Here is a 25,139-nt window from a genome sequence, read left to right as displayed (position 1 = left end):
TCCTTGGCTTGTATGTTTCTCTTCACTTCATGGCTTGCTCTTTTCTCTTCTATCTCATGATCAATTTCCGTCTCTTTTGGAAAGGAATGAGAGGTGAGTCTTGGAAGCTTGCTATGCATGAAAGCTTCACGTGACTTGAATGTCTTTTTAGGTTTTCATCCAAGTCGTTATGCACCATTTCTGATTTTCACAAGAACTTCGTATATATTTTTTTGTGGCTCCTTTTGCCCACACTATGTCTGTCATTTTCTTTATTTTATTTTTACTCATGACGCCCTTGTGGGTTTTTATCGTGCCCAGTTTTTTGTTATTTTTGACATTTTACTCGTAACAGTTAGTTATGCTCGTCATTTTTTTTCTTTTTCTTTTCTTTTGCGTCTTTTTACCTATGACGTCCTTGCGAGTTTTTGTCATGTCCATCTTTTTGAGGAAGCAGTTTTAAGGTCATACTACCGTGACCATGGAGAGGCGTGCTTAAGGTTGTGCCTTCGAGACTGTCGAGTTGGTGTGTTTTAAGGTCTTCTACCAATACCGAGCGAAGGCAATTTTAAGGTCATGCCTTCGAGACCGTAGAGTTGATGTGTTTTATGGTCATTCACCAAGACCGAGGGAAGGCAATTTTTAAGGTCATGCATTCGAGACCGTGTGTGATGCAGTTTAACGTCATGCCACTAGGACGTGTGCTAGTAGTTTAGGGTGATGTAGCTCGGACCATTATGCGAAACAGTTTAGCGTCATGCAGCCAGAACGCGTGCTAACAGTTTAGAGGTCGTATCAGTTGGACCACTGTGCGAAGTAGTTTAACGTCATATGGTCAGGACATGTGCTAACAATTTAAACGTCATATAACTTGGATCATTGTGCGAAGCAGTTTAACGTCATGGGGCCAGGACTTGTGCCAGCGGTTTAGAGGTCGTATACCACCATAAGCATCCAAAAAAGCTCCCAAGATTTAGCAATGACAAAAGGCCCCTCATGGAGGGATGGTCTTGTCATTTGTTGAAAAGTGCCTTGGGGTATTTTGGTCTAAAAACGGGATTAATATTTTAATTCATAAAATGTGTATTTTTTCACAATTTTGGTAGTTGTTTTATCATTCCACCCTTGTGTTTATGTTTGCTCTAAGTTGATTTTCAACTTCTGCTTTGAAAACTTTAAATTTTTCAAAAGCCTCATCTGTATGTCTAGGCAAATAAACATAAGAAAATCTAAAAAAATCATCAATAAAGGTAATAAAATATATTTTACCACCTCTAGTTATTATTTAAATCACATACATCACTATTTATAAGCCCTAACAATTCACTATTTCTTTCAATTGAAGCAAATGGTTTTTTAGAAATTTTTGTGTGTAAACATACTTCACATTTTTCTTTAGTTAATTCATCACAATTAGAAATTAATCTTAATTTAACGAAAAATATAATAGAAGCATAATTAACATGTCCTAATCTACCATGTCATACATTACAAGAAGTCACAATATATGCAGAAGCATTCATTTCATTAACAAGATCAAATTTAAACATCCTATCACATGAGTATCCCTTGCCAACAAATACACAATTTTTTGTCACAATGAGTTTGTCAGACTCAATGACCATTTAAAGCCTTTTTTGTTCAAGATACATTCTGAAACAAGGTTTATTCTCATTTCAAGTACGTAATGCACACTTTTTAAGGTGAGTAACTTACCCAAACTCAACTTTAGATCCACTATACCCTTTCCAAGCATATTTGTCATAGCTTGGGTTCCAAGTTGAACCGAATTACCATCACCCATTGGTTCAAAAGTCTTAAACATGTCGCGATTACTAGACACATGAATGGTAATGCCGGTATCGACCCACCATTCATTGTCTTTACCGATCATATTTACTTCGGTAACTATTGCGAAAAAAATTTCTTTAGTAGTCAAGTTCACTTGGTCTTTAGGCCTTTTGAGCCCTTTCTGGTGTCGGCACTCTCCAGATACATAGCAAGTGGCTTTCTTTTTATTTTTGTTAGCAATAGACTTTTGGTCCTTATAATTTTCATTATGGACCCTAGAAAAGAAATGTTTCTTGTTATATGGAGCATTTGATTTTTACTCAACAAGGTTAGACTTAGAGTGAAAATTAATTGATTCATCTTTCTTTTCCCTAAGTCTATTCTCTCCTTCAATTTGAAGAGATCGTTCAAGTTAGACCAAATCAAGATCAACTTTCTTGTGTTTCATCTTCTTTAGGTACTCTCTCCTAGATAGGGGTAACTTATGAATTATTGAGCCTACTAGAAAATATTTATCCAAAGAAATACCACAATCTTTAAGTTCATTGACTACAAGCTACAACTCATATATTTGAGAGATTATAGGCTTATTTTGAATAAATTTAAAATCTAAAACAATTAGAGATTATAAATATTTTGTTACCAGACTCTTTTGTGAGGTACTTGGTTTCAAGTAGTTTCCAAAGCTCTCTCGCCGTGTCCATGTACACGTACACGCACACGCATGTGCACATGCGCGTCACACACTTCGCGTGCTCTACACATTCACCTTCTCTCTCCTTTATACTTAACGTATATTGCATGGGAATGCGTGCTCTTAAATACAACTCAGCAAACTCTCTTCTCTTCAATGTGGGACTCAAACCCACATCTTTGTCTCCCTACAAAGCAATTTAGGAAAGAACTATAAAACCAAAGTTGTTTTGAAATACACTCAAGTATTTTTCAAACCAAAAATACTAACATTTATTTCATCAAAAGAAGTTCATGAAGTCAATTTAATGTTATGATCAAGGCATCTGCTCCAAGTGTCCGGCCATCATAGGCCGGGTGGTTCGTAACTCCTCTTTTCTTTAGCGTTAATTCGACTTCTAATTTGATCTTATCATTTTGTTAGATATTATTTTATTTTGCTTTATTTTTTGGAATCTTTCATTCTATTTCACTTTTTTGGATCTTTGGTATGAGATCATATCACCTTGGGATTGGAATTCGAGTGCACCCTGATCAACTTGAGTTCAATTAACCACTGAAGAGTGGATTTTTTTGCTGATCTTGTGCAAGATCGATCCCAAATGTAGCTGTACACACTCTCGTATGACCATCTAGGGTCTCAGGCGCGCACTTGCCACATTCAGGGTGCTCAAGAAAGTCTTGCACATCCCGATTTTGCATGTGTGTGCAACGCGTCCCGGAACCACTCTAAACACCTTCATGGGCCTATAAATGTCCCAAAAAATCCTAGAGAAGTACAAAGAGGGACAAAAAACTTTCAGAAAATATGGTTTTTTTTTGTTTTCGAGCACCAACTGCACTGGTTATCAAATCCGAAAGGCTTACTTGTTATTGTAATGGCTATGATACCAATGAAGGATTCCAACATGAATCCCGAAAGTAGGGAAAACACAAAAAATAAACAGATGAGATAAAATCACATACCTTTTTCTAGATCTCATTCTTTTCGTGCGGTTGATGTGTTGCTCCCATATTTTCTGGGTGCATCTCCTTCCATTTGAGAGTTTGATGCTCGCGACCTCAAGGCAACTACCGATTGCAAGAATCGACAATGCGGTATACACAGTGTAAATCGTGAGCCTTTGATAAAAGGCTTGAAAGCTCTTAGATCACCTATAAGATTTCATTATTCTAAGTTTTTAATGAGAGAAAACCAGGAGAGAGAGAGAGAAAGAGGAGACTTTTAGGTGTAGAGAGGAGTTCTTTATGGGAGGTATGCACATCCCATGAGAATTCTCTATACTTTACTCTCTCTTAACATTTTTATATAGAAACTATCCCACGAGGGAATCCTACTAAAAAAATGAAATTATCTTTTTTATTTTGAATACTATTCCCTCAACTCAACTTTATCCCAAATTGAAAATTTCATATCATATTGGATCCCCTTATCCTTTCTCTTTACCACCTTAAGTCGAATAATCCCATGGACATCTTCTTTTCTATTAACTACCCAAAATATAGATTATTTTACGTACATCTTTATACCCATATGGGCGGACTCCAAATCCAACGCACTAATATGGTGTCTTCAGAATATAAGCAAAAAAATTCAAAAAGCTCATAGATCATGCGTCATGTGAAACATAAACCATGTGGGGCACGAGCTATCTCCAGGCGCAAGTGGTGCTAGGTATGACCCATACCAATCATGAATCACAAGAGATATGACCCAAATAAGAGGCATGTGCCTTAAAGACTACAATCTGAGGGCAGTGCAAACACAAGATGTGTGAGGCGTGAAATTATAAGGAATTAAGCGTCAACAATAAAGTGTAGGTCGGTCTAGTTGTAATCAAAGGGACTATCAAGTGCATAGCCCATGAGCCGTCACTGAGCAAATGTATGCTATATCCGATGCAAAGCTTCTAAGCTATATAATGCATATGCCATGATGATATAAAATTTCAAAAGCATGAGGCTTGTAGGCCATGAGACATACAAGGCTTTATGAATTTCCTGAGAATTCGAAGTGAGAGGAAAATGTCAAAACCCTAGATGCTACAAATATTGATAATTTTTATGTTCTAACATTGTCTGCTTTCAGGGTTTTCCTAATACAATACTTTACATTGAGAGATGTGGTTAGTGAGCCACTTCTACCACATGCTATAGGTGAAAACTTAGAATCCAATTATAATTTTTAGTACTGCATACCATTCCCAAACCGATTGCCACACTCTGGTGCTAAACTAATATTCGGTAGATCTCTAGAGAAGTCTTGTATCTAACACACCTAGCCAATGAGATTGAAAGTGACTCAATTTTACTTGTTAATGTTATTCATGAACGATGTCGATCTCCTTGGAAGCTATATGTGATTGCAGCAAATTGTAGACAACATCTTTCTAAACGTAGGTGGTCCATCTTCCACATTTTTTGTTAGGCCAATATAATGGCCGACGTTCTTGAAAAGAGGGCCACTTCTGTTTTACAAGCCACCGTTTGACGTTCGCGTCCACCAGATTTCATTTCTCTTGCTTTACTCTATGATTTGTCAGAAGTGCCTTGTTCCAAAGTTGTAAAGAGATGAGCTGTAATCGTCTTTATTTATATTAATAAAAAAACGGGTAGAGGCCTTCTCCCCCACTGACTTATCCCAAAAAAAAAAAAGTTCACTTGTGATAGTATTGCGATTCACTCTACTACTTAGGCCCGAATGTTTCTTTGTGCAACATCAGAAAATGGGGACTATGACACCTTGCTATTTGAAATAAACATTTATTGTTTATAATTAATTTAAGCCAATTAAGTTACGATTATATCAATTTACAATTGCATCTCAAAAATTAGTTTCCTATAAAATCAATTCTCAGTAAAATCCCACCTTTTTCTCATAGTGGAATTGAGGCTAAGGGGATCATGATCCACACATATGAACGAGAGCTTGATCGTCTCATTATTATCATAATGTGATATTTGTTTGGGTAAATGCAATAAAGGCTCTGAATTCAAGTGATTTTACTAGCATCCTTTGGATAACAAAGTCCTAATGATATTTTCTTACATAACAGAGCCCAAATTGTGTAAAGCTCCTCAAGTTTTCTTTTGCACAGTAAAAGGAATTTGAGTAGTATATTACCTTCCTAAATTTTAAATCGTTTTGCTACAAAGTTATGTTTATAAAAAACATTTGTGCTGAATTTATATAAGACATTAGAAAATAAAATTGAACAATGTAACTTCAAATAAAGGAATACAATCTGTTTTTTTGGTCTTTTTTCTTAAACGGTGGGTATCCTCCGACCCACATTGTGTTTGATGAAATGGCAGCTAATGAGTAGAGGAGAAAGTTAACAAGTCTTGTTTATGGCAGTTGATTTTACTCACACCCTTCTTATGAATGGTTGTATAAAAGATAATAGATAAAAGGTATGCATAAAATATAAAAATAGAATGTTAAGCCTGGGATCATGCATACCATGGCTGTGTACAATTGAAAATTCAAAACATATGTTGCTCATTTCCAAAATCAATGTTTTAAATGGACATAAATTGTAAACATATGTTGCTCATTTCCAAAATCAATGTTTTAAATGGACATAAATTGTTTTTCCAAAATTAAATTTGGTATTAAAGTATTTTAGAAATGATATATTAAAAAATATATTTGAAACCTAAAATTTGTTATGAAAATATATATTTGAAATGTTATTAAAAAATTCTAGAAATGATATATTTGAAACCTAAAATTTGTAAATTAATTAGGAAATGGTATACTTTCATGTGCCTTTCAACTTTGGAAATAAAAAATTGAGGAGTTATAAGAGACTGGGACTTCAATTTCATTATATATGCAAGAAATCATATTGATTAGGACTTATTGGAGACAAAAAGTCTAAGAGTTTTACTTAAACCAGATACAAGCAAAAGTGCTTGTTTCATGAGGACACACAAATACTCTAAAACCAGGGTTTGAAAACTCGGTGAGTCGAACTGAACTCGCCTGATTTGACTCGAAAATCGGCATACCCCGTACCGGTTCCATTTCAATACTGAGAATCGCCCATGTCTAGATAGAACCGAGGGATTTCCAATAGTGAATTGTCGAGTCTCACCATTGACTCGCCCAAGAACACGGGCTGTACAGTGTTCTTCACGGATTTCATTCTTTTTTGTCATTTTCTTATCATTTTTCATCTTTTTCAACCTTATAATCGAATCTTGCAGGCTTTAATTCGAATTTTTCAGCCATTTCAGTCAGTAAAAGGAAATAAAAATTACCGATTTTGATCAAAAAAATTTAGATCAAAGAGTGAGTTTTAGGCTTTCCGCCATTTCACTAATTTCAAGCCAAAGAGGGCATCATTTTTTGTAAAATTTCAGGGTAATTGATCGTAAGAGTCTTGTTTAGAAGTTTTTGTTCATAATTTGTGATTATTTTGGAGGAATATATATCAATTTTGAATTTGAAGGCACGGATGTATGAAAAATAGGTAAGAATTGTGTTTTTTTTTTTTTTTCCGCCATTCTATCAAATTCACTCAATATTTTACAAATAATGTGTTAAATTTATAGGGTTTTGATTCGTTATTGTGTTGTTTATCATCACATGTATTCAATTTGATTTTATTTATTCAATTCGAGCTTGATTTTGAGAAAAAAGACTGATGTCTGTGAAGAAAAAATAGACTGCTGTTTTTTTTTTTTTTTTGCCATTCTATCAATTTTACTCAATATTTTACAAAGAATGTATTAAATTTATAGGGTTTTAAATCCTTATAGTCTTATTTATCATCACATGTATTCAATTTGATCTGATTTATTCAATTTGAGCTTGATTTTTGAGATTGAATGACTAACGTCTGTGAAGTACTGCGTTTTTTTGTTTTTTTCCTCAATTCAATCAATTTTATTTAATTTTTTAATAATAATATGTTAATATTATAGGGCTTTGATTCCTTATAGTGTTGTTTATCAAAACATGTATTCAATTTGATGTAATTTATTCGATTTGAGGCGGATTTTTGAGTTGGAATGACTGATGTTAGGTGGGTCTGTGCAGAACTGCCTTTTGTTTTTTTTTTAATTCATGATTAATTTTTTTGAAACATCTTGATTTTCCAAAAAATTGTGAAAATGGTGACCAGGATTTGATTATCATGAGAAATTAAACAATATTTTTAATTTTTATTGTTAAAGTTTTAGTTCAAAAAATTGCATGTTGATAGATTATTTATGCAAAAAAATATATGTTATTATATTTTTAATGCAAAGCTGTATTTTTTAATTTATTTTTATTGCAAAAAAATACATTAACAAATACATGTTGTTAAACTATATTATATTTTTAATGCAGTTTTGCATTAAAAATGTATTTTTAATTTTTTAAATTTTTAATGCAAAAAATATATGTTGTTAAACTGTATTATCATGAGGAATTAAAGTGAATATCATTGTAAAAAAATCATGGCATGTATGATAATTATATTATCTTGCATTTTCCAATTTTATTTTTAAATTTTTAATGCAAAAAATGTATGTTCTTGATAATTGAGTTATAGCCATGTCTGAAGCTTACATTTTTTATTATATTATCTTCCATATTTGTAATTGAGATGTACGACTATTTGTAATCATTTCAATCGAGTTGGGATTGTACCCACTCTATCATTGTAAATTTTATTTGTGGCCTTGTGAATGACTATATCATTGTAGATGTTTTTTGTGTCAAATATACGTATAGTGGCATTATGGATGACTATATTAATGTAATTTTTTTCGTGATTCTAAGTGTGACTTATACAGACTTTTATTTATCTATAATGTTGTATAAATATTTTTTTTTTTCTCAGTAAGAACTAATTCATGTTTGTTGAAATGAAGATTTGTGACAAGTCCATATGTATTGGCATTATGAATTACTATACCATTGTAAAAATATTTTTATTGATACTATATCAATATAAATTTTTTGTTCTATATGTAGTGGCTGATATAGGCTATTTTTATCTATAATATTGCATAAATAAATTATTTTTCCCAGTAGGAACTAAAATATTATTGTCAATAGTAGTATTTTGCATTAACAACAAATATAACTTCATGAACTACCCCTACATATTATCACTACACATGGTGATTATTTTTCATGTTGAACTGTCAGGTTAATTTTTAATCATTTACATATCAAAGTTGAACCATGACAAGATCTGCGGAAGACCCTGCATGGCAACATGAGGTCAGACTTGATCTCAACAAAAAAGACAAATTATTTGTAATTACTACCAAAGAGTGATAAGTAGTCGGGTACTAGGTTCAAGCAACACTTGGCAGGGGTTAAGGGAGATGTTTCTGTACAATAGTGTCCCTAATAATGTAAGAAAGCAGATGACGACATTTCTCAAGGCTACCAAAGGTAAGAAAATTACAAAGCAGAGGATGGATGAGGAGAGAGCTAGTTTATGTACGCCATCAAGCGAGAATGATCCAGAAGAGCAATATAATGGCCACAAGAATGAGTTTACAGGAAACATACCAGAGGGAGCGCAGGTTTAGAATGCCTGGTGGTTATGACATGGGCATGCATGGTAGGCCTAGCTCAGACATGCATAGCGGGCTCAGCTCGAGCATGTATGGCGGGCCCAGCTCAAATATGTATGGAGGCGTTAGTGGCAATATGTATAAAGAGGAATCAATATCTAGGAGTGTGAGTATTGCAAGTCATGGTCGTATAGACTCATTTATCTCAAAGCCTAAGTTAGAAAAGATGACCCTCAAATGCATGGTGAAAAGTATGAGAAACATGTTGGGCAGATATGTTGGTAAATGGTTCTACAATAAAGGGATCCCCTTTGATGCAGTCAATAGCCCATATTTTCCACCTATGGTCAACGCAATCCAGAGAGTCGGGCTAAGGGTAAAACCCCCGACGACATATGAGCTCAATGGGCCAATATTGGATGAAGAGGTAGAGGAAGTTAGAAAGTGGATTGAAGAATATAAACAGAGTTGGCCAAGAACAGTCATTACTCTCATAAGTGATAGTTGGTTGAATAAAGTTAGAAAAATATTGGATGAAGAGGTAGAGGAAGTTAGAAAGTGGATTGAAGAATATAAACAGAGTAGGCCAAGAACAGTCATTACTCTCATGAGTGATAGTTGGTTGAATAAAGTTAGTAAAAAGGAGTTTGTAAACTTCTTAGCCTATTCCCCAAAAGGTACAGCTTTTTTGTCTAGCAAAGATATATCAGGGATGAAGAATGATACAAACTTCTACGTATGACTATATGATCAGATAGTGGAGGAAGTGGGAGATAAGCATGTAGCCCAGTTTATTACGGACAATACGTGTGCATGTGTTTCTACGGGCAGCAAGTTGATGGATAAGATGAAGCATCTAGTATGGACCCTGTATGCTGCACACAGCATCGATCTTATGTTAGAAGAGATCAGTGAGATCAAAATTGTGAAGGAGACTCTACAGGAAGCGAGGTTGGTGTCAAAATTTATATATAACCATTCTAAAATTTTATTTTTGTTCAGAGAACAGTCTAAGAAAAAATAGATAATCAGGCCTGCCATAGCTCGCTTTGCGACAGATTACTTGGCAGTGGACTCCATTCGAGAATCTTAAGGTACAATAAAGAGATCCCAGTGAAGAGTGGTTACATGACCGCCTCTCGAAGTCCAGTACCGGGCTAAAGTGGACGGCATAGTCTCAAATAGGAGGTTCTGGTCTCGATGTTCTTATATCGTAGAGGCCAATGCTACGGTGTTAAGAATGGTGGATGCAGACAAGACAGCCACCATGGGCATCCTTTATGAAGGTATCGAGAGGGCCAAATCAGCTATTGGAGAGAAGTGTAGTTTTGTTAGTAAAGTGATCGATATTATAGAAACAAGGTGGAACACCAAATTTTGACGTCCAATTCATTATGTAGGTAAATATATATTTATATCATTAAAATGTTTCATTCTAAATTATTTTTTTATGAAGTTTTAAATGACATTTCTCTATCTATATATTTTCTAGGTTACTACTTCAACCCAAAATTTTTCTATTGGATACCTGAACATCCCCACAAGATTATGGAAGGGGTCAGATACATTATTGCCAGGTTGGAGAGAAGTCAACGAAACTAGGTAGCAGCAATACAAGAGGTATTATTTAATATTTGGGTAAGAACTTGATTGAGTTGTTATATTTGTGAGGAATAATGCACTAAAACGAAATATTTTGTTTTAGCTTGCTATGTATAGGGATGCTATAGGATCGTTCGGAACTAGACTTGCAAGGAATTTTCGAACTAAGATGTATCCAGGTTATCCCCTAAGTAATATTTTGTTCATTCATATATTTAATCTTATGAATTGTTCTTGCCCGTACAATGCTTTTTACATTGTAATCCAGCTGAATGGTGGGAGATATATGGTAGTGATGTACCTCACCTAAAGAGGATAGCAATCAAGGTGCTCTTCCAGACATGTTCTGCTACTGGCTGTGAGCGAAACTGGAGTACGTTCCAATGGTTGCACACTACTAGGAAGAATCGACTCGCTTTAGAGAAGCTTCATAAACTAGTCTACGTTCATTACAACTTAAACCTCCAAGAGCGACAAATAAAAAGGAAGCTTGAAGACTATGGGCCGATAGACTTAGACACAATATTTGTCACAGACACAACAGAACAATGGGTAGTAGAAGAAGAGGAGCCAGTGTTGCACAAGAGAGTGTTCCTTGAGGCTATCGGTGAGGAAGATCTTAAAGAAGGTGATAAGCAACATGAAAGATGAAGGAGCCCGCCAACATATCCACAATTCGTCGGAGATGTCGGTGATATTGCACCTAATGAGGGAAAGTGGGAAGGGGGTCTAAGGGAAAATGAGAGAGATGATAATTTTGAGGCCACCAAATCTCAACCAAATTATTCACAAATCGAGTCCCAGCAACAAGAGGGTAGGGATGTGCATGATAATGTAGGTGGGCATGAAGGATGGACAAGCTTCGGGGATTTTGGATTAAGACCACAACAAAACACTAACACTTAGGGATTTGGGTATAGTCAGGTGCCCACGAATTTGGATGATTCGTTTTTAGAACAAGTCAATAAATTGTCACGCGAATTCAATCAATGGCACCAGCGTGACCAAGATGAAGAACGATGTCGTCTGTCATTTTATTTGTAGATCGTATGTTACGAATTGTATGCTTTATTGTAGTCCATATATGATGATATACTTAATCCATGATAATTCTATGTTTATCCTTTTGTGTGATGTAAATTAAATGGTAAACAGTAGTTCATGCAGGAAAAGAACATATCAATATTCGCATATTCATGCAAAGAAATAAAAATTCTTAATGAAGTACCATCATTTCTTAATGAATTCCTAAAAAGCAATATTTATAATGAATTTAAATAATTTTTTTTGGATTTTTTTTAAGGTTTAGTCAGACCGATTTTCGATCCGGATTGTCGATCCGAATAGGTTGTTGAGATGCCCGATCCAGGTCACCGATCCGCTTTTTAAACCACTGCTCTAAACCAATAGCAAAACAGTAAGGGTTCGTTTGGATCCTAGGATAAAGAAAACATGGTTGTGTGTACCCAGGTTATTCCGGGAAAAAACGCGTTTGGCATTTTTTTTTGCCACAAAACGTGGTTTTGTGTAACCACAAAAAGGAACCAAAATGTAGGTTTCATCTCAATACTCAGTCACAGAGAAAACCAGAGAGAGAGATCAACTCAGCTGAAGAAAACCAGAAGAAACACCGAGAGAGAGAAGAAGAAAACCAGAGAGAGATCAGGTAGGTTTCAATGGCCCCATTTTTTCCTTCTCCATATTTGTGACAAGAAATGGTTCTTCTATCGTCTAAACTTTGGACCTGAAATTTTATGGACCTGAAATTTTATGGCCGCGTTTTTGTTCTTTTTTTTGTTTGGGTTTGCTTGCTCTTGCTGATTGTTTTTTTTTATTTGGCACAACCCTCCATTTTGTGGATTTTGTAGTCAGATTTTTTAGAATAAATGGTTCTTCTATCGTCTAAACTTTGGACCTGAAAATTTATGGCCGCATTTTTTTCTTTTTTCTTTTTTTTTTTTATTTTCTTGCTCTTGCTGATTTTGTTTTTTTATTTCTTGGCACAACCTTGCCTGGTTATATTTTGTTGGGTAGCCATTGTTTCGATTTCTCTCAATTCCGAAGGTATGATTTTGCTATAGTTTGTCTGTGATTTCCTCTGATTTTGTGAATTCAACTATTGCTTTTACAAAAAAGCAAATTGCATATGGCATCATGGGTTTTGTTTTTCCTTCGTAATTTCAACGTGAATATCTTGATTTGTTAGCTGTGTTTATGAAATCATAAATTTTGTAGTTGCTAGTGAGTATGAAAGGCAAGCTTGGAAGTGATAAAAAAGGAAATATGTTGTTATGTTTCCCTTATGTTGAGATAAAGCAGCAAATCATTCCCTCGTGGTTTATTCAGTTGAGATTTTGTGTTTAATTGTGTTCTGAATATTTGAATTAGGTCAGCTGAACATGAATTTAACTTGCTTATTTCAGCACATGCTTATTCGGGAAAGAAGATTAATTATCTCCAGTATCAGTCATTCTCCTTTTTTATTCGGGTTGGATGCTTCTAAGAGCATAATTCGACCTTCAATCTTCTGGTCTCAAGGGATTACCCCTGGTTTTCACTGCTTCTTAGAGAGTGAGTTCACCAGACTCTGTTCAACTCCCTTTCGGTGTTCTTTCGGAATCAACCTTCCTAAGATGTTGATATAGGAGTCAATGACCTCCAATGAGTCGTTTGGATGGACTCTGCCACTGAGGCCACTTGTTTTTAATGCATTAGGCTTTAGATCTATGCCTGTGATGTTTCTTGGTTACCTTTGTTCGTTGGTCTGAGAGGATCATCTGTTGCCTTGTGAGTTCAGAAGTTTAGACCTCGTCTTGAGACATGAAGGCATCAGGCGTAGGTCTGAAAATCCTGATTGGGATGAGTGGGACCAAAGGGTCCAACCTCAATCCGAGCCATAAAAGGCATCGTCCATAGGCTTAAAAACTTCTGGAGTCATATCTTTATTCTTTCGATCATATGACCTCTCCTTTCTTTTCTTTGTTGTGGGCATCATGCGTTCCATTCATTTCTAGAAGAAAAAGTGCATTGGCATTGACACCTAACTTCTACCATGCCCTCCCTCGACGAGATCACCTGCTTCATTTTGCTCATGCGGATACCACTGAACCCAAAACCTTTCCATTTCTAGGGCATGAAATCCATGACTATTAGGCTTCCTAGTCAGAAGCAGGCTTCACATGTGATGGCGAGAATGGGTTCATCTGGTACAACTACTCCTGGACCCCAAATGTATGTGAGCAATGTCCGGCTATTCTTGAAAGAGTAGGGCTTCTTGGTGCCTGCGCGTGCTTGGTCTTCCCATACAACAGTTATTCAAATGTCGTGCAAACCTTCTTGGAGACCTGGTGTGCTGAAACAAACACCAACTTCTTTGGCTATGGTGAGAGCAGCATGTCTCTCTTAGAGTTCTACTTCATTGGTGGCCTTTCCCTCTTGGGAGAGCTTTATGAGGAATTTACCCCAAATGAGATCATCTTCGAAGATGGTTCTTACCCTGGGTTTCGAAGACCCAGTTGTTTCAAAGAATAAGTGAAACTGACTGCTGCGAGCAGGAGTAAAGACATCCCTTTTCAAATCTGGATCAACCACGTCTTCAACGTGGAGAAGGCTAAAGGGGTGCTAAAGAATCCCCTCTTTAATGGTTCTGAAACTTCTCCCCCTTTAACTACGAAGATGCCCCGTCGCCTTGACGTCTGGGACCAACCAACCTATTTAGCATCCTACATCGCTTTATTCTTGTGCCACTTTGTACTTTTGGATTCAAGCGGCCATGTGGTCAAGCCGAAGTGATTATATGCTGCTTGCAATATGGCCGAAGGCCATAGATATATGCCTTAGCTCAGCTCGTGCTGTGTTGTATCTACAGTGGGCTTACCACTACAACAGACTCTGAGAAAGTTCTGGGAGATGCCCGGATTCCTTTGCCCATCCATTACATTTAAGGTTGGCTTGATGCCTACTTTCCAAGCACTTATAAATATTCTTTAACCTCCAATATCGATACCTTCCCCTTCTTGCTCCGCCTAATGGCCTGCAAGGCGATCTTCCATTTATTCGTCCAAGCAAGGCAACTGTTTTGGGAGGATAATTTTTTTCAATTCAAGCTTTTTCCCATTGGGGGTACTCAAGAAGGACTCTTCACATAAGAGTGCCCTCGAGATTAATAAGAGGACCCCAAGTACTGACTGGGAGGTTATGTCCCTCATGAACATTCGAGGGTGTCTTCTTCCTTTGAGAGTGGACAACCATAGGTTGATCAAGCCCTACAACCCTCATCACTTGACAAGACAGTAGGACCAAGGTTCTCCTATTCTCTATGACTTCACCAGGCATGGGTCCTAGTCAAATTTGCATGTGAAGTCGGCATGGGACTCCTACACATTGTTGGGTTAATCTTGTCTGTTCATCATTCCTGACAACTGTAAAAAATTCTTCATGACTCACAACTACTGTGCCTGGTATCAGGACCATCAGCAAGGCTCCGTCCAAGATCTTATTGATGGTATGCCTGACTTTTGAGAAGATGAAAATCATGAATCCTCTCGAACTCGCTTTAAAACAAAATGCGAGAGAGTATCGTCAAGTTGGGCACCCAGGTTGCGCTTCGTCGAAGGTTGGAATGCGATAAGCACTGATCATCCCCAGGTTGAGGTTGTTCCAGATGGGTACTTGAGGAAACTCGAACCTCCTTCTATCATCACATTAATGACTTATTGGCTCCTAAGTTGAAGTCCTCGGGGCACTCTCATCAGTCTCGAAACTACGAGAAGATAAGAGGATTTGGTGGGCCTCTCCAATCTCTTGGATTAATAGTCGAACTTAAGAGCAATAGGTCACATAAGGGTATAGCTGCTCCATCAAGCGAACTTCCATTTGAGCACAGGAGAGAGAGAAGGGAAGAGGGGTCGAGCCCTCCTTCTGTTCGAGGAAGCTTGGTGGTAAGGAAAACGTGGAGGGGACATTCTCCCTCTCTCACCGATCTGAAAGAAACCAGTGGTGCTCGTGATTTAATTCGAAAATCAAGAGATCAAAGGTCTAGCGTGGCTCGTGATATTGTTCCTTTAGCCAAAAAGGCTTTTATATCAGACATAATCCTGTGGGAGGCTCTAGAGTCTGCCGATCCAGACTCTCAAGGGAAAGGAAGCTAGATGACTCTTTTCCTTTGAAGATGTCCTCCAAGAAGGTAAAGAGTTCAGACCTTCGGGAAGAAACCATTGAAACATCTGCTACTCCTCTGCCACCGACTGCTTCGGTCTTAGCCATTCTTAGCAGAATCACGTGGAGCTCTGTAGCTAGGGTGTCTCCTTCTAAGCCAGGGCTTCATCACAAGGTGGCAGCTAGAAAGTCCAAACAGCCAGAGGTTATTGAAATAGACCCCTTCTCCTCTCTTGACTCTCTAGCTCTAAACTCAGAGGTGCTTGGAGAAAGTTCTCCAGTTATTGGGGAGAGAATGGAGGTCGAGAAAATGGAGACTTTAGTGGATCAAGAAGAGGGGCTTATTGGCGCCTTGAAGGGACTTGGCCCTTCCCCAGGGTCAACTGAGAGCTCTTCTTCTGATCATAGTAGGACAGAAAGTTTCGCACCGAAGGCTGAACTTGCAGTAGATGAATTGAGGAAGGCAAAAGGAAAAGTCTGCAACGAGGAGAAAGATCCTCCGATGGTTGACTCATCCACTGTAGTTGTTGTGTTGAAAGTGGGTTCGTTAGCTACGTCATTACTCACCCCAACTGACGTGAATGCAAGGCTTGCCATGGTCCACGGTCTATTGGATAAAAGGTAGTTCTCCTATGGTGATCTGCTTGAGTCCGGACTTCCAGCTCCATCAATCAAGTTTGACAGGACCAAACTTCCAAGTACTAAAAAAGAAATCCTCTTTCTTCTTTGAGAAGTACCGAATTGGTCCAGTTTCTTTCTATTTACTTTTTCATTATGATTCCAGGTTCGGTGTTCACTCAGACCGTGGACGGGACTATGATTCTGACCACTCAAGCCTGTCTTGATACTGTTGTGCCGCAAGGAGCTCCAACGGACGATGCTGCTGCCACTGTGGCAAGTGCTGAAGCTGTGACCTCTACAATTCACCTCTCGAGTACTGGATCAGGAGAAGCCAAGACCAAGGTTCCCAAAGTATCACGTACTACCACAGTCGTCGAGGTTTCGCAGAATGATCCCCTATAGGACTTGGTTGCGCTTGCGGAAGACGCCGAGAGCCTTGTAGAGTCAGTGCTCAAATATCCTTCTTCAATTAGTAAATTTAAGAGGCAAATGAGTGTTTTAGGGTATTTTTCAACACTCGTATGCCCGATGTGAATAAGGAGGAAGCCAATCGGTTCCTAAAAATTCCTACAGACCAAGGAAGCACTGTCAAAATAAACCCCTCTCTAGAATGGATTGTTCTCAAAAGGCATGTGGAGGTATCACTTGACTACCTAAGGACACCCGTCAAGTTTTGTCGCAATCCGACGATGTTAAGGTGGATAAGATACAAAACCAGTTTTCAGGTTCGGCCTCTTGCATGCAAAAAATGCACCTAATAAGTACAACCCTATCACCGGAGCTCCATATGAATACCAGACCACTTCCATTGGATTTCGAAAGTCCGAAAACCCCTAGATATCAAATTTCAGCTCATTCAGACACTTTTGGACCATTCTGTGGCTAACTTATCCAAAAAGGGTAGGTCACGTACTATTTTGGTACACCTTCGTTGAACCAGTTTCCATTTATGAATACTGTGTAATGTGATCTCGAGATCACCTTTGAAGGGTCATAACTTCTTCATCTTAAGCCAGATCAAGCTCAAATTTCACAAGGACCTTTGTCTCGTCGACGCGCACGTTTTGATATGTGGCATGACCCATGATGCGGCCCGAGACAAGAGAAATCTTAGAGAGAAGTCACCCAAGGTAACTTGTGTGCTGCAAATTTTTGGAAGAAGAAGATCCTTTCAATCAAATGGCCACATCATGAAGCCCTGATATCGGATTGGCTTGAATCCGAGTCCATTGCGACCACAAGGTCAAGGACTTCGATTCAAACTAAGAATCACACATGATAAATGGCTAAAAGGGTTATATTTTAAGGTAGCAAAAGATGCATTTTCTGGTGACCGGAATCTAAATTTCGGCAAATTCCCCAATTCAGCAAGTGGCAAATCGGACACCAAATCGAGCCATTCTTGTCGACAAAAGATCGTGACGACTTCCTCTACGTTCCACGATAAAAAAGATTGATAAAAAATGACAAAGGATGGCCAAGATCCGAGATCTGAGATCGCACATATCTCATCTTTTGATGAATCTTGTTGAGAGCTCAATGCTTCGAATCGAGGATCAAAACGATTGCCTCACTGAGACCGTCACTTTCGCGACATTCTTTTCACCGAAAATTCATCGAAAGGACCCGAAACGAACCCCAAAAGAACATCATGGTTCTTGACCACTTTTTGAGGACCATCTTGTCATTTGAAAGATTGTGGGTAGGGGCAAAATGGTCATTTTCTCAAAAACGGGATTTAAATTTAATTCACGAAAATTGTACTTTCTAGCAATCTTAGTTAATTTTGAGCATCCACTCTTATTTCAAGGGGAGCTCTATATAAGCATTTGTAACCCTAAGTCCAAGAAAGGAGGAATTAATGAGATTTACCCCCTAAGCTTAAGGATTTCAATTTGAGTTTTCCCATGACTTGCAATACTTTTCTCTACCCCATTTCCATTCCAAAAGAGGATAGAGAAAACTTTCCCCATAAACCACTACCATTGCAACTTCTCACTCCTCGCTTGAAATCTCCCTATTCTCACTTGGAACTCTTCATTCCCAACCTAACCACCGGTTCGATCCAAGGACCCCACTAGGTAACCCTTCATCTTTTCTCTCTCCTCCTGTCTTTCTCTTCTCTTTCTCTCTCTTTCTTCTCTCTTCTTTTCCTTTTTCTCTCTTTCCTCTTTCTCTCTCTTCCTCTCTCCCTTCTCTCCCTTTCTCTTTCTCTCTTCCTCTCTCTCACATTCACTCAAGCCAGTGGCTTCTCTCTCTTCCACTCTCCCCTCCCACTTTCTCTTTCTCTCCCTCTCTCTCACAATCACTCAAGCCAATAGCTTCTCTCTCTTCTTTCTCTATCCTCTCTCTCTCTCCTCCTGTCTCTTTCTCTTCTCTTTTTCTCTCTTTCTTCTCTCTTCTTTTCCTTTTTCTCTCTTTCCTCTTTTTCTCTCTTCCTCTCTCCCTTTTCTCCCTTTCTCTTTCTCTCTCCCTCTCTCTCACAATCACTCAAGCCAGTGGCTTCTCTCTCTTCCTCTCTCCCCTCTCACTTTCTCTTTCTCTCCCTCTCTCTCACAGTCACTCAAGCTAGTAACTTCTCTCTCTTCTTTCTCTATCCTCTCTCTCTTTCTTTTTTCCTTTTCACCCTCTTTCTCTCTCTTCTTTTTCTCTCCTCTCTCTTCTTTCTCCTTCCCCTTTTTACCCTCTTTCTCTCTTCTTTCTCTCTCTTCTCTCCTTCTCCTTTTTACCCTAAATGAATGGTTTAGATTTAATCCACCTTATAGCTAAACTTAAAAACCCTAGCCTCTCACTATATTTCTCCCATTATGGAGCCTATGTTGCTAGTTGGTCTTAAAGCTTGAAAGGAAGCTTTTGGGTGAACTGTAGGCTTGGTTCTATTCCTGTCTCAGACCTTCATATACCAAGGTATTTTGGTCCCTACATCATTTTTCCTTGGTTAAATCATTCCCCCTTTCATGAATAGAACATGCATTGACTTGAGTCCTTTTTCTCACCCCATGGGCTAGTTTTCTTTTTGCTGTAAATTTCTGCAACTTTTAGAAATTAAAGAAGGTACCAGACCGATGCTCAGATTGTACAAACAGAAATTCAAGAAATCTCCTATCAAGAGGGGGCAAAGGAGAAAAAAGTAAAAGAAAAGAGATAGGAGAAAGAAAAGAAGTTCACCAAAACCAGAAGAGGGTTGTGGGGTAGAGAAGAGCTTTACTCAGTGCTAGGCAGCTAATAAAATGAGAAACCTTGAGATAGAGTAGACGGGTGAGGGAAGAAAAAAAGAGAAATTCCAGGGAGTTGTGAAGTAGGATGCACCGAGGTGGTAGGTTGTGAAGGGGAGGGGAGATAGAGGGGGATAGTGAGATACAAGAGTTACACGTGAAAGAGTGAGAGAGAGTAATTAAAAGTTGTAAAGATCTGAAGATGAGATGGAATTTGGTTCAGGGGTAGAAAGAGAGGACAAAATGATAGAGGTAGAATTATTAGACATAGAAGAGAAAGTGACAGGTGGGAATGGTTGCCCGGTCAAAGCAATTGCAAAGCAAAGCAATAGCTGCTTTGCAATTGCTTTGACCGGGCAACCATTCCCACCTGTCACTTTCTCTTCTATGTCTAATAATTCTACCTCTATCATTTTGTCCTCTCTTTCTACCCCTGAACCAAATTCCATCTCATCTTCAGATCTTTACAACTTTTAATTACTCTCTCTCACTCTTTCACGTGTAACTCTTGTATCTCACTATCCCCCTCTATCTCCCCTCCCCTTCACAACCTACCACCTCGGTGCATCCTACTTCACAACTCCCTGGAATTTCTCTTTTTTTCTTCCCTCACCCGTCTACTCTATCTCAAGGTTTCTCATTTTATTAGCTGCCTAGCACTGAGTAAAGCTCTTCTCTACCCCACAACCCTCTTCTGGTTTTGGTGAACTTCTTTTCTTTCTCCTATCTCTTTTCTTTTACTTTTTTCTCCTTTGCCCCCTCTTGATAGGAGATTTCTTGAATTTCTGTTTGTACAATCTGAGCATCGGTCTGGTACCTTCTTTAATTTCTAAAAGTTGCAGAAATTTACAGCAAAAAGAAAACTAGCCCATGGGGTGAGAAAAAGGACTCAAGTCAATGCATGTTCTATTCATGAAAGGGGGAATGATTTAACCAAGGAAAAATGATGTAGGGACCAAAATACCTTGGTATATGAAGGTCTGAGACAGGAATAGAACCAAGCCTACAGTTCACCCAAAAGCTTCCTTTCAAGCTTTAAGACCAACTAGCAACATAGGCTCCATAATGGGAGAAATATAGTGAGAGGCTAGGGTTTTTAAGTTTAGCTATAAGGTGGATTAAATCTAAACCATTCATTTAGAGTTTGTAGTTAAGCCATTGGCTCCCTCCTCTTCTTCATCCCTCTTCTCTCTTCTCCCCTCCCTCTCGACCGAGCCAGCGGCTTACTCCCCTTCCTTCTTCCCCCTCTTCTTTCTTCCTCTCTTCTCTCGTCCTCCTCTCTCCCTTATCTCTCTTCTTCTCTCTTCTTTCCTTCTTCTCACTTTCCTCTTTCTCTCTCTTCCTCTCTCCTCTCTCCCCACTCCCTCTTTCCCTTCTCTCTCTCTCCACGGCTCGAACGAGCTAGCGACTAAGCCGTTAGCTCTCTCTCTTTTCTTTATTTCTCTCTCCCCTTCTCTCTCTTAGCTACCTCTCTTTTCTTTATTTCTCTCTCCCCTTCTCTCTTCTTCTTTCTCTGTCTCGCTCTTTCTTCTTCTCTTCTCCCCTCTTCCTCTTTTGGTTTGATCGAGCTGACGGTCGTCGGCTCCTTCTCTTTCCTCTATCTCTCTCCTTCTCTCTCACATAAACTGGACCAGCGGTTAAGCCGTCAGCTTGCTTTCTCTCCTCTTCTCTCTCTTCTTCTTTTTCTCTCTCCTCTCTCACAGTCAAGTGGACCAACGGTTAAGCTGTTGACTTGCTCTCTCTGTTCTTCTATTCTCCTCTCTTTTCCCCTCTCTCTCCTTTCTTCTCCTCTCTTCGCCTTCCTCTTCTCTTTTCTCTCTCTCACTCTCTCTCGTTCTCTCGTGTCAACCAGACCGACGGCTAAGCTATCGGTGTTTGAAGGTATTTTTCAACACTTATATCCCTAATGCGAATAAGGAGAAAACATTTTGCAATCCAGGTCTGCAGGTGCCAAAATGCCTATGGACTACAGAAGCCGTAGGATAATAAACCCAGATCCAGAAGTGAAATTTCCAAAAGTCTTAGAATATCTAAGAAGGTTCAAGATCGTTCTTAAGGGTCTCTTAAGAACACCTGCCAAGTTTCGTCGCGATCCGACAAGTTTAAGGCAGTGCAAATGCAGAATAAGTTTTGGAAAAACGGTCTCTATCGCCCTGAAAATGAACCTTATAACTACAGCCCTATCATCGGAGCATCAAATGATCATGGAACTATCACCATTAGATTTGAAACGCCGTAAACTGCTAGAGACCAAGTTTCGGCTTGATCGAATGTTTCTAGACCAAGTTATGACCAAATTACTCAAAACGAGTAGACCTCATGCTATTACCGTGCACCCTCAGTGAACCAATTTCCATTAATGGAAACTGCGTTTTTGGGTTTTAGGATGAATTTTGAAAGGCGATATCTCTCATCCTAGGTCGAATCAAGCTTAAATTTTGGGAGCATATTATCTCGTCGACCAGAGCGTTTTGATATGTGGTACGACTCATGTTGCGACCCAAGCCTGGAGAAAAATAAGAGAGAAGATTGCGACCCAAGGCAAGGTTGCAGATTTTCCAACAAGAGTGTGCCTTGATGGAGTGGCCACATCACAACGCTCGCATAGAGGATCGGTCCGAAAGTAGACTCATTACGAGCACGAGGTCAGAGGCTTCATTCGAGCCGAACCTCATATGTGATGGACGGTCAGATTCACCGCATGATGAAGTCAAAGTTGTTGCAATTTTCGGCCAACGAAAACCAAATTCTGGCCAAAATACCAAATTTGGAAAACTGTCATTCGGACACCAAATCGAGCCACGTTAATCGCCAAACGCTCATGACGGCATGCTTGTCAAAATACAGCGAAGAAATCATAGAAAAACACTGAGAATGGACGTGATCTTGAATCAAAGATTGCACGTTTCTCATGATTTTCACATCTCGTGATCATGGCTCGAAATGAGTACCAAAACGACCGTCTTCCCGAGCCGATCAAGAAAAGATTGATCTTTTGGTCGGATAAAGACCTAAAGGACCTTGAACAGACCCTGGAAGATTGCAAAGGTAGCATGGCCATGATAGAGACTTAATTGAAATTTTAGGATTTGTGGGTGAGGGAAAAAATCGTCATTTTTCCCCTAATTTCTTAATTTTCTTTAATTCATTTAATTCTTGTTTTTCAAAAATTAAGTTAAGAATTGAGCACCCACCCATGTTTTGACTTAAGCTTTATATAAGCACGTAATGTTATTGTACATGGACCCTTCTTCATCAATTAAAAATTGGCTTTTTTCTTGAGTTTTGGGTCACAGTTTGGAGAGAAAGAGAGAGGAAGGAGAGAGAGATAGGAGAGAGAAGATTTGAATGGGTACTCTTACGAGATAAAGGTAACTTTCTCTCTCCTCTTCTCTTTCTTTCTTTCTCTTCTTTCTCTATCCTCTAATCTTTCTTTCTCTCTCTTCTTACTCTCTCTTCTTTCTCTTTTTCTCATTTTTTTCTCTCTTCTTCTTTCCTTTCTCTCTCTGCTTCTTTCTTTTCTCTCTGCTTTTGTCCTTTCTCTCTCTTCTTCCCTCCACTTTCTCTTTTCCTCTTTCCTCTGTCTCTCTTTTCTTTTCTTCTTTCTCTCTTCTTTCTCTCTCTTCTTTCTCCCCCTTCTTTACTCTCTTTCTCTCTTTCTCTTTCTCTGTTTGGCATGGCGGTGTACACTATCATGCATGACATCTTTCTCTCTTCTCTCTCTTTATTTGGCATGACGGAGTACACCACCATGTGCAACATCTATCTCTCATCTCTCTTTGTCTGGCACGGTGAAGTACACCACCGTGCACGACATCTTTCTTCTCTCCCTGTCTGACATGGTGAACTATACCATTGTGCGTGACATCTCTCTCTTCTCTCTCTATCTGGCACGGTGGAGTACACCGTTGTACACGACATGTTTCTCTCTGTTTGGCACAACGAGTATAATGCCATATGTGACATCTTCTCTCTTCTTTCTCTATCTGGCACGGTGGAGTACACCGCCGTGCACGACATCTTTCTCTATTCTCTCTCTCAGTCTGGCACGGCGGAGTACACTGCCATGTGCGGTATCCCTATCTTCTTTATCTCTGTCTGGCACGATGGAGTACACTGTCGTGCGAGACATCTTTCTCTCTATCTAGCATGGTGGGGTACACCACCGTGCACGACATTTCTCTCTCCTCTCCTCTTTCTCTTTTTTTCTTTCTTGACAGGATGGTAGGTTGAGCCTTGTGCCACCGTGTCAGTCTTGCCGCCATGCCAGTCTTGCTGTCGAGCAGTCTAGCCGCCGTGCCGATCTATTCACTATGCCCGTCTACCTGCCGTGCCAAACCAGCCGTTGTGCCATCTTGCCGCTGTGCCAATCTTGCCATCGAGCCAGTCTTGCCGTCGTGCCAGTCTTGCTGCCGTGCCAGTCTAGTTATCGTGCTTGTCTAGCTCTCGCGCCAGACTAGCCGCCGTGCTAATCTTGCCACCGTGCTAGTCACGCCGTCGTGCCAAACTTCTTCTCTCACTTTCTCTTCTCTTTCTCTTCTTTCTTCTCTTCTCTTCTCTTCTCTCATTCTTTTCGTCTCTTCTCCCTTTTGGAAGGTTTAGCGAGAGCCAAGCTAACCTTCATCCTCTCTCATCCCTTTTCTTCTTCTTCTTTATGAAGGATCTAGGTGAAAAACAAACCAGCATTCGTCCCTCTTTTCTCGTTTTTTTTTTTTCCAAAAAAATACATTTCATCTCTGAAGGATCTAGGTAAAAAAAAAATCAACCTTCGTTTCTCTTTTCTCTTTCTCTGAAGTGTTGGGTGAAAGCCAAACCAGCTTTCGCTTCTCATTTCTCTCTTTTCCAAAAATACATTTTATCTTTGAAGAACTAGGTGAAAGCCAAAATCATCTTCGTCTCTCTTTTCTCTTTCTACTTTTTATTCTCTTTCTCTGAAGAGCTAGGTGAAAGCCATACTAGCCTTTGTCTCTATTTTCTTTTTCCACTTTCTTTCTCTGAAGAACCAGGTGAAAGTCAATCCAGTCTTCGTTTTTTCATTTCTCTATTCACTCATTATTCTTCTCTGTTTGTCTCTTATATTTCTTCCCTTACTTTCTTCTTCTTACCCCCTTTCCTTCGTTCTACCACCAAGGAAATGATGTTGTAAGTCCCCTGTTGACGTCAGAAGGCTGTCCAATTGACATGGACCTAATGGCATCATTCCCTCATCTTCCCCTCGAATGTACACATTTGTGTGCATTCATTCAAAGACAAGGTGGGGTCTTCTGACCCACTTGTCTGTATTCTAATGTGTGTTTGTGTGATCATAAGAAAGAAGAAACAGGTCAAGGGAGACGATTCCGAACCGACCACAAGCCAGGGGGCATTCCACGTGATCTAAGAGGGCGCCCACGTGAGCAGCCTGAGTGTGTCATGGACCCCCATGAAGTGAGTCCCACCTCACGACCCAAATTCCTCTATCACTGGTTGGTATTCCTGCCCGTGTCTTCTATACACGGTTCTCGAGAGATCGTTCTCAGGTCCTGGGTCCATCTCGAACCTGGAGCCATACCACTA

General features: G+C 39.1%; 1 protein-coding gene across 2 annotated transcripts in view; it reads left to right on the top strand.

Annotated features, from left to right (window-relative positions):
* Window positions 1-12,003: 12,003 nt before the first annotated feature.
* LOC18427375 (Duplicated homeodomain-like superfamily protein) overlaps window positions 12,004-25,139 on the top strand; it is a 75,346-nt gene continuing 62,210 nt past the window's right edge. Inside the window, exon 1 of one of the 2 annotated variants that reach the window (XM_088874417.1) lies at window positions 12,004-12,256. In XM_088874417.1, the coding sequence (XP_088730543.1) occupies window positions 12,043-12,256 (214 nt within the window). In that variant the 5' untranslated portion in view covers window positions 12,004-12,042. The remainder of the gene's footprint in view (window positions 12,257-25,139) is intronic. The other variant, XM_088874416.1, reaches the window with a different exon arrangement.

This window comes from Amborella trichopoda, chromosome 8, assembly GCF_054954075.1.
Source record: "Amborella trichopoda isolate Santa Cruz 75 chromosome 8, AtrichopodaSantaCruz75HAP2 v2.0, whole genome shotgun sequence".
Lineage (NCBI taxonomy): Eukaryota > Viridiplantae > Streptophyta > Magnoliopsida > Amborellales > Amborellaceae > Amborella > Amborella trichopoda.
The sequence above is the reverse complement of the archived record's forward strand: the minus strand, read 5'-3'. Positions and strand labels throughout refer to the sequence as shown.